The 13,022-nt window shown below is 32.4% G+C and overlaps 1 protein-coding gene across 4 annotated transcripts in view; it reads left to right on the forward strand.

Annotated features, from left to right (window-relative positions):
* LOC126823921 (uncharacterized) overlaps positions 1-13,022 on the forward strand; it is a 65,854-nt gene that overhangs the window by 44,603 nt on the left and 8,229 nt on the right. For 3 of the 4 annotated variants that reach the window (XM_050552990.2, XM_050552989.2, XM_050552992.2), the window contains exons 19-20: positions 5,263-5,362; positions 10,685-11,512. In XM_050552990.2, the coding sequence (XP_050408947.1) occupies positions 5,263-5,362; positions 10,685-11,512 (928 nt within the window). The remainder of the gene's footprint in view (positions 1-5,262; positions 5,363-10,684; positions 11,513-13,022) is intronic. The other variant, XM_050552991.2, reaches the window with a different exon arrangement.

The raw sequence follows: 13,022 nt of genomic DNA on the forward strand, positions 1-13,022 counted from the left end.
ACACAGTGTTTAAGGTCAAGTGACGAAGAAACCCATTGATTTTCAATGATTTTTCAATAATTACTGCCAGAGTTATGGCCCTTGATCACTTTGAGAAATCTTGTTGGCACTCTAGAGGCTAAAGTTAATAACCAATTAACTTTAAATTTATACACAGTGTTTAAGGTCATCAGACAAAGAAGCTTATTTTCAATGATTACCGATATATACTGCCAGAGTTATGGCCCTTGATCACTTTGAAAAATCTTGTGGATGCCTTAGAGACCCTAGTTATCATCTGATTGATTTTATAGTTACCGGTATACACCGTGTTTTATGCCTATGTATAATCGTTTCGATTGACTTTAGATTGATACAGAGTTTAAAGCTACAATTTCATATTTTTAAGTTATGTTTTTAAAATGTATTCAAATAAAGCCTTAAAATAGATGGTATCCATACACACTCCTACCTTGTTAAAGAATAATCCTATTAATCCTATAATTCACTGTTGCCAGCTGAGAAATTGGCAAAAATATCATTTTCAACTTCAAATTCAAACGTTTGAACATAGCTATTCCATGGAGGGAATAGGAAAACAAGGGAGGTAATTGTGTTATTATTTCCTGTGTGAATGATTTTTAAGGGTTGGAAATAATGCCCATGATCGTATAATAGTGAGTTGATAACCTGTTGAGCAAAAGACATAGAAATAATTATGTTTTGACTTTCTTAGAAAATATGAAATTCTCGCTTTAAGGTCTTGAGACAAACAAGTATATTGATTTTCAATGATTTTTGGTAACTTGAACAGCTAAATCCATGGGCCAAACTAATTCTAAAGATTTTCTGATAATTACTTAAATTTAAAGTGCACATAAGATAGGCGAGAAAACTTTTCGGTACGTATAGCCAACGGTTACTATATCCACTTTACGGCAAGTTCACCCCAATCTGATTAAAATTAATTCAGCCATCTCCACTCAAAGTCGCAAAAAGAGACCTCCCGTAAAAAACGACTTTGCCAATTATCAAAAACACACTTAATGACCTCAGACGCCAGTGACATCACAGTGACCGAATGCATATTCGGAATGTTTGTCCCTAATTACCTATATACAACCCGCGTGTGTATTCATTAACGCCTGACTGATTCCTTAATCCCCTAATTAAATAAAACAATGGACTTCAAAATAATTTGTTTTGTAATTTATTTTAAGATCCAATTTAGAATTTGTTTTATAATGTCCTGTCCTCCCTTCTCACGACAGTGATTTTAAAATTGTGTTTTAAAGTGACTTTTTGCTAGTCCATCTACCATCGTGTGCAGTCCAAATGATTTGAGATATATTTCTGTCAGACTTACTCAGAAGAGTAATGTTCTAATTTCCCCGAGTAAAAGAATACAGGAGTAAAAAGATGTGGTCATGCAAAATGTATCGTAAAGGTCAAACATGATTGAAACGCGATTTGTAAATGAGGATCCGTTATGAGAGTAACCAACTCTCTCTCTCTCTCTCTCTCTCTCTCTTTCCTGTAGCCATCGTAGGGCGCCTTTTTTTCTGCATGTGGATTTGACTTCATTACTCTGAAATAGACCGTAACAATGAAATATGTAAAAATGTCTTCTTAAAATCGATCGCCGGCGATCAATAAATTCATCATGTCATATCAAAAAAAGTATTGATAGTAAACGAAAGCCATGAAAATTCCCTTTGAATCGAGACTACGAAAGGGCGACTATTCAACATAAGAGTCATGTCATACGAGTCTAGATTCTAGCAAAGATGGATAACTCTGTGTGCGTAAACAAATGACGTTGTGTTATTTATATTTATCATCATAGCTTTTTTGATTTTAATGTCAAAGGTTAATTTTAAAAAATGAGGGTGATCTATTGTTATGTATTGTCATCGGAGAATTCCTTATTCTCAGTGAATTTCAAATGGAATTAGATAAAAGTTCTTTTGTATAGAAATGGTTATTATTATATATAGCTAGTAATGAATATGTCGACAAATGACTGGCACCATTTTTAGTTCTGTACTCATAGAGAATAGGGGTTATCCAAATTACCGGTAAATGCGCTAATTGCTTGGATCGTCTTCATTTGCAACGTGGCCTATTTAAACAAAGGCAGCTTAAATGGATCTATGGCATGATACAGCATTTTAAATTCACACTAAAATATTCCAGACACAAATGTCTAATCTATAACAAGGCAAAAGAATAATTCGGTGATTATGAATAGGCCAGTCGTGTGTTGATTGGACCGTCAATAAACACTTTCTCAACTGGTGGTGTGTATAGACAGTGATATATTGTATAGATAATGTATATACTATGTGTAGTCCCTGTGACGTCACCAGCCAATCAACCGGATTAAGGTCATAATTGAAAAATTGAAAAGTGTTTTGGGGTGACGGATATTTAAACATTAATATCTGAATTAATTTTAATCAGATTGGTGTGAACTTGCCGTAAAGTGGATATAGTAACCATTGGCTGTACATATCGAAAAGTTTTCTCGCCCATCTTATGTGCACTTTAATGAGTTGTTACTCTTAATGAGATTTAAGTGTATTATAAATGTTTCATTACCAACAAAAGTAAAAATATGTGACAACTCTTGTTGACTGCCCGGACGAATTAGCTGATGTGGACGTATGTTTCATTGCCTGGCAGCCCATCTTTCATATTCCATATTTTACTGCACTCAGTTTACTCAATTTTATGTAGTGTTGAAAATCAGAACCCTTAAGATGAATTTTAATTACATTGCATTCACCATTTACATTATGGAATCTAATAATTTGCGTTAGTCTAAAAATTTACCTCATGACCTATAACCTAACAATTTACATAACATAACCTGACAATTTGCATAACCTAACCTTATAATTTACTTAACATGTCAATTTACTTAACATAACCTGACAATTTAATTAACATAACCTGACAATTTGCATAACCTAACCTTATAATTTACTTAACATGGCAATTTACATAACATAACCTGACAATTTGCATAACCTAACCTAATAATTTACTTAACATGGCAATTTACTTAACATAACCTGACATTTTACTTAACATGGCAATTTACTCGACATTCTGGTAATCTACACAACATAACACAACCTGACAATTGACTTAACATAACCTGACAACTTTAAATTTACAGTATATAATTTAACAATTAATGTCACATAATAAAACAAATATCATTACACTCTTTTTAACATCTGAAATAATTTAGACATCCTATGTGCATGTCACTGCATTGCTCTCAAACATTTAGAACTGTAGAGATCTTGTACTTTGGTTTAAAAGTATGTGAATCATTATGGATCATTTAATAGAAAAGCTGACGTCTTTTATGGAAAATTGTTAGAGGTGAATGGTATATTTATGAAATATGCATGAAATATAATATGGTATTGGTCCAGTGATTTATCTTCTATTCAATTATTTTTGTTGTTTATTTGCATGTTACCTTTTTAGCTGTCTTAATCAAACATCAAGTGTTTTATGATTTTATTGAAATTAGATTATGACCGTACAACTTGTAAGAGTCAAGACTATTGAATATTATTTGTTCACAAAATATTTTGACTTCAGTCTGCATGTCAACTAAGGCTCTTCAATGTAGTCAAGTATTTTTGTTACTTCTGCTGCACTGTTTTTGTATCTTCACTTATCCAATCACTCTACTAATGGAGATTTAGGATAAGTTTGCTTTTTGGCCAAATTGAAGCCTATCTTTATCTGTTAAATCACATTCTTTTTCATTATCACATTTCTCTTGTTTTGTTCTTTAAAAAAGAAAGAAAGCAGGGGACTATTAAAATGGGTTCGTCTGTCTGTCGTCACACTTTTTGGAACACAATAACTATCCTAATTGAAATGAAATGAAATGGGGTTTAACGTCCTACTGTTCTGCTCCTATACTGGGCTAATGAAGACGGGCATACGCAATATAGTGTGCTATGAGGGAAATTTTGCGCGGGCAGCGGCACTATCACCTACTCTTATATCGAATTCCAACTGCCAAGGGATCTTTTACGTGCATTCCAATATATACACAGGACCTTGGTTTTTCGTATCATCCAAAGGACTAGACAGCTGTCCTTGTCAGGCCCTCTGTCTTGCATCACTGACAAGGGGGAACCCCGCCGGAAAATCTGGATGAACTTTCTCGGCCAATGCAGGGATCAAACAGCCGACCTCCAGGCTAGCAAGTAAGCCTCTTACCCACTTAGCCACGTGATCCCCCCTTCTAATTGAGCTAAAATGTTCACACTTGGCGTAGGTATTTATTAGGTGAATGCCTTGATGGAGTTCGAAGATGAGAATTTTCTACTTAGGGTAAGGGTAAGCAGAGATAAGCAATCTGTGATTGGTTGATGCTTTGGGGTGCGATAACTTTGGTTATAATTAAGTGAGAGTGATTAAACTCCCGAGTATAGATTCATTACATCATTACCATGACTAAGTTCGATGATGAGAATTTTCTGCTTAGGCTAAGGAGCGATAAGCAATTTGATTGGTCAAGACTTTGGAACATAACAATTCTGCTTTTAATTGAGGTCGAATGTTAAACTTGATGCAGATGTTCATTAGGTGAATGTCTTGACTGAGTTCAATGATTAACATTTCGAGCTACAGCTAAGCAATTTCATTTGTCGATGCTTTAGGACAAGATAACTTTGATTCTATCTGATAGAGAGTGATGAAACTTAGTGTATAGTTGATAATCTGTTTGATACTTTTGAAAAAAATAAATTTGCGATAAATATATGTGTCATCTATTAATTTTTGGATTTTGGCGGGGGGCATCAGCCTCACTGTTGGCTTGTTATACTAAATGTTGAATATGTATGCATATTTGTTTTAAAATTCTCACTCCAGTACTTACAATATTCCCTATTGTTTATCCTCTATAATATCACTTACTGACTAGACTAAGTTGAGAATTATGAATTCTTGAAATTGAATTTGAGAAATATGAACGCTTGTCAGTTTCTACATGTCCATAATATAGTATGTTTCATCTCCATGCAAGAATAGCCATGATTTATTTTTATTAATAACAATATTGCTACTTTAAGTTTACCTAACTTCAATATTGTCTGTTACCTGTTTTCTTTTTGGATTTGATTTCATTGTCAACATCAAAACACCACATTCTAGACAAAGGTGTGCACTAATACCACATAAACCTTACATGAAAATATCCACATTTGTTGTTTACAGAACTTTTAAAATTTTGTATATTTTTAGGCACCTTTAGAAAGACCATCTAGTGGGAACTATAACAGCTATATTTTAAATGAAAATGACCAGCCCCCAGTGTCAGACTTAAGACGCAGTGGTAAGAGAGGTGACTTTAGAATGTATTAATGGTGCTTTATATGTCACTTGTTCCAATTCAACATTGTTTAGTTTCTATGCAAATATTTCAATTACTGCTGAATTGAGAAACAAAAACATGTCCATTGTTTCTTAGATAAGGAAATTAATATCCTTTAACTGCTGTTATGTAACATATATTGAAATTCATAATGATTACGATATAGAAAAAGCCATTGTCATCAAATAGTCAACATAGCTGGGTTTTTTTTTAAAAAACAAAAGCAAATTGATTTTAACAGCTGAACGGTTAGTAATTCAAACCCATAGGTTGTAATTGTAAATGGAGTTCAAGGTATGGCCACATTCTAAAGGTCTCATTTTCTGTATGATCGGCTAGCACCCATCAAGAATCAGGAAGATAAATCTGTATCATTTAAAAAGAATGACTAGGCGGCTATGAAGTGTTTCAACTAACATTGATTCTGTAGTTGAGAATCATAAGTTAAATTTATTGTTTAAACGAATCAGAAATGAATACAAATGTTTGGGATTTGATATAGATAATTGGCAGTAAGCCATCTAGAAGAACCAGAAGAATGTGGCAATACTATTAATGACTCTATTTCATTGATTTAAAATTTGTGACAGTTTCTTCAATTATTAGTGATCTACCTCTTGATTGTATGTTGTTAGATAGAATTGTAAATATTACTTATTTGCATAATTAGAATTATGTAATCACACACATATTTATAAAAGAAAAAAAGGTTATTAAATCTAATTATATCTGCTAATATACATAAAGCAATACATTCTTAACACTAAAATAATCTCAGGCAGACTTCAGTCAAATCTTTCCTATAAAATCGTTAAAACAATCAATATTATGCGCATATTAATTAATATCCTAAAAGTATTTTCCCCACTTAGCTCACTAAAATTATTGTATTATGTACATAGATATTCCTTAATTTGAAATAATAATTAGCATAATATATTCATCATAATTGATATTTCTAAATCAACTTTCAAATGAATAATCTAATAATATAAATAAAACAATAAAAACTCAGTGCGTATTTTTATATAGAAAACTTAATTAGTATAAAGTTTACAACTTGTAATATGATAATATTACTGATAACATATTCATTTACGATATCATTTTATCATTGGAGATCTTTAACAAGGAGGTAGAATGAATTTTATACTCCAAAGAACAGGTCTGGAAATAATGATACTAGTTGTATCTGACAAAATGTCAGGCACTGTTGAACTAGTATCTGACATTTTGAACTGTTTGCCGGAAATGTATTAACAATATCAATAAAAATACAGAAAAAGACAAATCAATTCCAGACAAATTGACAGGAACTTGCTAGACCGGTGCCTTATTTCCAGACTTGAAAATTTAATCAAAACTAACATTAATCACACAATCCTTTTTTTTTTGCTTGTACATATATTTTATACACCTATATAAATATGATATTAATAATTGAAAAACACTGAAATAATATCAAAAACTTTGATTATTTAAATGAAACAAATGGCAAATATATATAAATGGTAGTCTTTTGGTCATTAAATATTTGATTTTTGAGATGTGTGTATATATATTCACTCAACTTTTGTCAGAATTGTAAATAGATATTACATTTCACTTTTAGACTTGAATAGTTTTAAAATTTCATTTTGGTCAATGCACATTCCATTGAAAATTTAGATTAACTTAGCAAAAGAAAAAATTTGGGCAGTGAACACTCTACATCCACATGCCTCCACACCAGGCACTATAATTTTGTAATACATGTGTGGTAATCTATATGTATTCTGACACTTTTACTTTATTATTAGTATAATACTCATCCTACATGTATACTAGTAGCATTGTTGCACTTAATTTTATGTTAGCAGATTTAGCATAAAAAAAATCTTATGAGTTGAATTTTATAAACATAACTTTTAAAATTATATACAAATCAAAATTGGCAAACATTAGATTTTGGGCCCAAAGGTTAAGAAACTACCCTAAAAGAATCATTATTTAGATGTTTATTTCTTGATAAATTAACGTTGTATCCCACTATAAATATATAGGTGTTTCATGTGACTATATTTGTTATTTTGATGGTGTACACAACACTTCTATATACATATATATTGTGACAGCAATACTTACACATTTTGATGTGTACTATTATCCATGATAATTTGGAAGATTTTTATTGTTAATGGGAGAGTCTATAAGAATTCAATCTGTTATTGATGTAATTGAGTTGAAGGAATGGTAAGATTTTTATTGTTAATGGGAGAGTACGTTACTGTAAGTCCATAAGAATTCAAACTGTTGTTAATGGTAATTGAGTTGAAGGAATGGTAAGGGTACCGTTGGTACAATTTCTTTATTTTTATCTAATTTTGGTGAAGAAGGTGTTGGCATGGCATAGATGTGGGCCTGTCGTTCGAAGAATTATTTCTTGGCAAAATCTGATCGAATCAAAAACATATCACATAATTATTATTGGAATCTTTTTTTTACTTTTTAAGTAGAAATTATTTAAATATATAAAAAAACCAACATATTTTTGCCAAGATAATAATTCTAGGGAGAGTAAAGCTTATGCAAGTCCAAAATCTGTATTAAACCTGAAAAAATCTTAACATCTAATCAACAAACTAATACTTTTTGCATGTCATTTACAGCATTTTGGTTTTGGTGTAATAACAATTTCTTTTAATACACTGATTTCTTTCCATTAACCCTGACCACCCCCCAATTGATTAACCCCTCTACCACAATAGCAAATGTCTGACTTATTAACTTGTGTTTCTGATTTACCTTGATGTTTGGTGTTGGTTAAGTTCTTAAAATAATGTCAGTTAAACTATGTATTGGTTTTAATTTACCTGCATGAAAGTTATTATTAAACAAAGATCAGAAATCTTTGCATGTAATTTGCATCTCCTTTTTACCATGTATAAATTTTCTGCAAAACTTATACCATCATCCTCCAGCACATGCTCTTCTATTTAGAAACGGATTTGCAAATGGTTGAACTCTTATTTGTTTTTGGGTTTATTTGGATAGGCTACATAAATATAGATTGATGTTGAGATATATAGCAAGTGCCCTATTTCAGTCATCTTTGCCAGTTTTGACTAATGGCAGTGAAATTGACAGCCTAAGGATTATGACTGTGAGTCAAATTTAGATATAAAAAATAGTTAGGATTTTCTAAGAATTTAAACATGACACAATAAAATGAGATAATGCTAAAAAATTGCATAGCCTTCAGAAAGAAATGCTTGCTATTATCTGAGTCAAAGCTCACAAGAAATTGACTGGCTGGTAAATTTTTGCACATAGAGCCCTAATAAATTAGAAATCTTACTGTGGTAACTTTGCCCACTCAGTATCAATCTATTTACCATTAAGGTACCATAACATTTAAAAACTACTCCTTCAACTCAACTACAAAATCTACCGTTTATCATTTGCTGGCAATAATATATTTATTTTAATAGCTATATAAAAGGCATATACTATACTTATGTAAACAGGTAAGCAAGATGAAATCAAAATCATCTCCAAAGAAGTATAATGTAATTCCTTTTGCTTCAACACATTCCTGAAAATTATTGTGTGCTCTCCCATATTAAAATGCTGTAAATGATAATGTTCATGTAAATGAATAATAATTACTGCAATATAAATTGGATGTACAGTAAAATGAGGGCTATATTATCAACTATATTTATAATTAAGTATAAGATATATATTGTATACAGATTATAGGACTGTGCATGTATTTTGCTCTCATTTGATAATAAATATTTATACTTACAAAAAAAAATAATTGTTTTTAATTAAGTAATTTTGGGTGAAAATTGGGAGATTTTACATACTCACTTTCTAATGGGGTTGAATTGTTGGTGTCGCCCATGTCCATTTGTCATCAATATCTTAATGTTTGCAGTCTAGCTTATGTCAAATATGAATATTGTGAAAGTTTAATCTCTAAACGGTTCACCATCCTCAGCAGTTGATTTTGTTAAAACCAGCCACTGCCACTGATACACTTGGCAATAATCTTTTGATTAGGTTGTGAAAAAATAGATGATCAGCGGCTTATGTTTTGTCCTTTCTTGAAAAATGCCACAATAGAATATACGAAATAATTGTGACATATTGCATATGAAAATATGAATTGGCATAGTTTCAAATTCAAATCTACCTTTACTTTTTGTGGTGCAGTTAATGCTTCCTCTGGTCATCCTATGATTGAATTAATGTGCACAATTTCATATTTTATATTATGTTAGAGCTTAGAAACGTCACCATAGTTCACTGCACACGAGGGTTACACTACAACTCTTAAAGTATTTATCGGGTGGTTATTTAAAATAAAAGTATGGTAATTTTGGGATATATAGAAAGTAGAGACACTCAGTCTTACTAGAAAAATATTGTATTCCCTGAAAATCACCCATGGGGCACGCACAAGACACAAATTTGAGAGTATCTTAAAAGACAGCCTGTCTCCCCATGTGCATAGGGGGCGCTTCTTATGTGTTGATCTAATGGCCAGCAGTTGTGAGAAAATTGAGAGAATTAAACGTCCAGTAGACTCTGCAATTAGAGTGCAGAAAAAGAAGTTGACAGAGGATAGTTCCTGAGTTTACTTAGGCTGATAATGGATTCTTCCTCAATCAAGTCAAGTGATAAACACAGATGATAAAAATAGAATCTTGAGGCATGGGGTAGTTTTTTTCTGATTAAAATGTTTTGAGAGGGATTTGAAGCAAACTTTTGATAGATCAATTAGTTTGAATATATTTTTAGTTCAAATATATCATCCATTTACACGCTTTGTATGAGCCAAACATCTTTAAATATTATAGACTATAATGGCATGTGCAAAATAAGGATTATTTGTTGGTGACCAGTTTTGATTCATGTGCAATAAGTTATGAAGTCTGATAAATTATCTACAATGTTTTGGGTTTGATAAATGTATTTCCTGATAGAGATTGTTTAAATCCCAGGTTCTACTGATTTATAAACGAACCATTGTATGGCCGAGAACTTTAATATGCAACACCACTTGACAAGTAGCGCAATGTGGAATTTTCATGCATGACATTCCAACGAAAATGTCCGATAAGAAATCAGTTACTGACTAATACCAGTAGGTGATCCAAAAGTCCAAACACTTTATGTGGTTTTCAAAATTGGAGAACAATACTTCTTAGTATACAGGGCTATTGTAAAGTATTAGTGTATCTGATTGCTTTAAGAAGGTAATTTAAACAGATATGCCATATTTTGTTATTTTATTCTTTTTAGTTGATCAAGATGATCTGAATCTTGACTTGAACTATCTAGAATCCAGCATGTCTGATTCTGGCAGAGAGAATCGAGATAAATATTACCGAGATTCTGACAGAGATGACCGAGATAAATATTACCGAGATGATTCTGGCAGAGACGACCGAGATAAATATTATCGAGATGATTCTGGTAGAAAGAACCAAGATAAATATTATCGTGATGAATCACCCAGAGATAGAGACAATTATAGGGAAGAGTCACTTGAATTAAAATACAGACCCAAAAAGGTTAATGCACATTCTGATTTGCACTCATCAAAAAAGCCTGATAAGTCCTATGTGTACTCAAAAGTGAAACCTAAAGATAAATTTTCCAGTATTGATAGAGAAGCTGAACGACCTTCATATCAAGGTCATCGCCGAGGAGACTCCTACAGTCGTGAAACTACATTGCATCAAGCACAATACGCAGAGAGACAAACTGTTGAAGATGAAGTTTCTGATTCAAACTATTTTAACGCCCAATTAAGACGAGAAAAAGAAAACTGGCAAGACGATAGACCCGGACGATCCAGACCACGACCAACAGATTATGTTAATTATAATGAAGAAGACAGTGCTAGCCCTTCTCCCCAATTATCACCTAGACCAGTTAGATCTCCTAGAAATGTTTCTGATAATCTGCCTCCACCTCCACCTAAAGCCAAAGTACATAATCCGGAACCTGAACGAGCTTTTAAACCTGTTAATCCCGATAGACAAAGAGCTACAGATGAAATAACTCATCAGCTACGTCATGTATCACCATCACCACCTAAACCAAACTCTACAAGACCTCTACCAAGTAAGACATCAAGAGTTCTTTTACAAAATGCTATCGACTGTGTCATTGTGTGGGTACAAATAAAATGTTGAGATAGGTGTTTTGATTGCATTTATTGCATTTTGAAAAAGAGCTCTTGTACATAATTCATTTTTTTTAGTCAACTGTACTGCGGTTGTGTAGTTTTCCCGAATGGACAAGTCATGTCACTGACTCAAAACACATGATTTTACTAGTGACTTTGCGTGAACCGAAACCTTCATATTCCTAGACGGATAATTCTCAGAATATTAAAAAAATTTCAGAGCTTGTGACATAACCCATATGTTTTCCAAACTTGGCACCATCTTAACAAAATTTGGGTGCAATGACACCATTGAAATATCATTCATGAGTAATACAACAACTTAAAACCATATTCTGTATTGACACTTTTATACTGTAGTCAACTTTACCATTCACCTGAAGAACATAGCATGACCCTTGACAAAGGTCTGTTAGATCACAATGCAGTTTGGGCCATCAAACTAAACTGCTTCTTTTTTATACGCCCACATTTTCATGTGGACGTATATTGTCCTCACCACTCCTCGACTCTGTCCGTCCATTCACATTTTTATCCAATTTTAACGAAACTTGAAATATAAGTGTATCTCCCAAAGATCTTGGTTCCTTTCGATATTCGTGCATATCAGACATGAACTTCCAGGATTATGCCCTTGATAGTACAAAAAATCGTGTTTTTAGCTTCTGGTCCCTCTATAGAGGTCACAATTTTAATCCGATTTAAAAAAAAACATATAAATATATCACCGTTACGCCTTAATAAGGGTTGAGTACAAATTTCTTGAATATCGGACCAAAATTGCTGGACAAAATGGCCGCTCCTAGAACACAAATAGAGTAAAAGTATGTCATATCAAGGTTGTGGACCCTCTAGAGGTCACAATTTTGATCTGATTTCGATGAAATTTTAAATTTATCTTTATATCACAAAGATCTCGAATCATTTCGATAATCACGCATATTGGAACGTTAATTCCTGGATTATGGCCCCCGATTTTTTGAAAAATCACCTTTTTAGCTTGTGGACCTTCTAGAAGTCACATATTGGATTCAATTTTAAAAACCGGTTAAATATATCACCGTTACACTTTCATGAAGGTTGAATTTGAATTTCATAAAAATCCAAACCAAACCCCATGACAAATTGGCCGCTCCTTGTACACAAATTATTAAGTATGTATTACCAAGTATGTGGACCTTCTAGAAGTCAAAATTTTTATTCAATTTTGACAAAACATGAAATGTATGTTTATATCACAAAGATCTTGTTTCTCTCAATAATCACACATATTGGAATGTAACTTCCTGGATTATGGCCCCTGATTGTTCAAAAAATAACATTTTTACATGTAGCTTATGGACCCTCTAAAAGTCACCATTTGTATTCAATTTTAAAAACCGTTTAAATATATCACTGTTACACATTTCGTAAAATTCCGACCGAAAATGCCAGACTAAATGGCCG

Source organism: Patella vulgata, chromosome 6 (genome assembly GCF_932274485.2).
Source record: "Patella vulgata chromosome 6, xgPatVulg1.2, whole genome shotgun sequence".
NCBI lineage: Eukaryota > Metazoa > Mollusca > Gastropoda > Patellidae > Patella > Patella vulgata.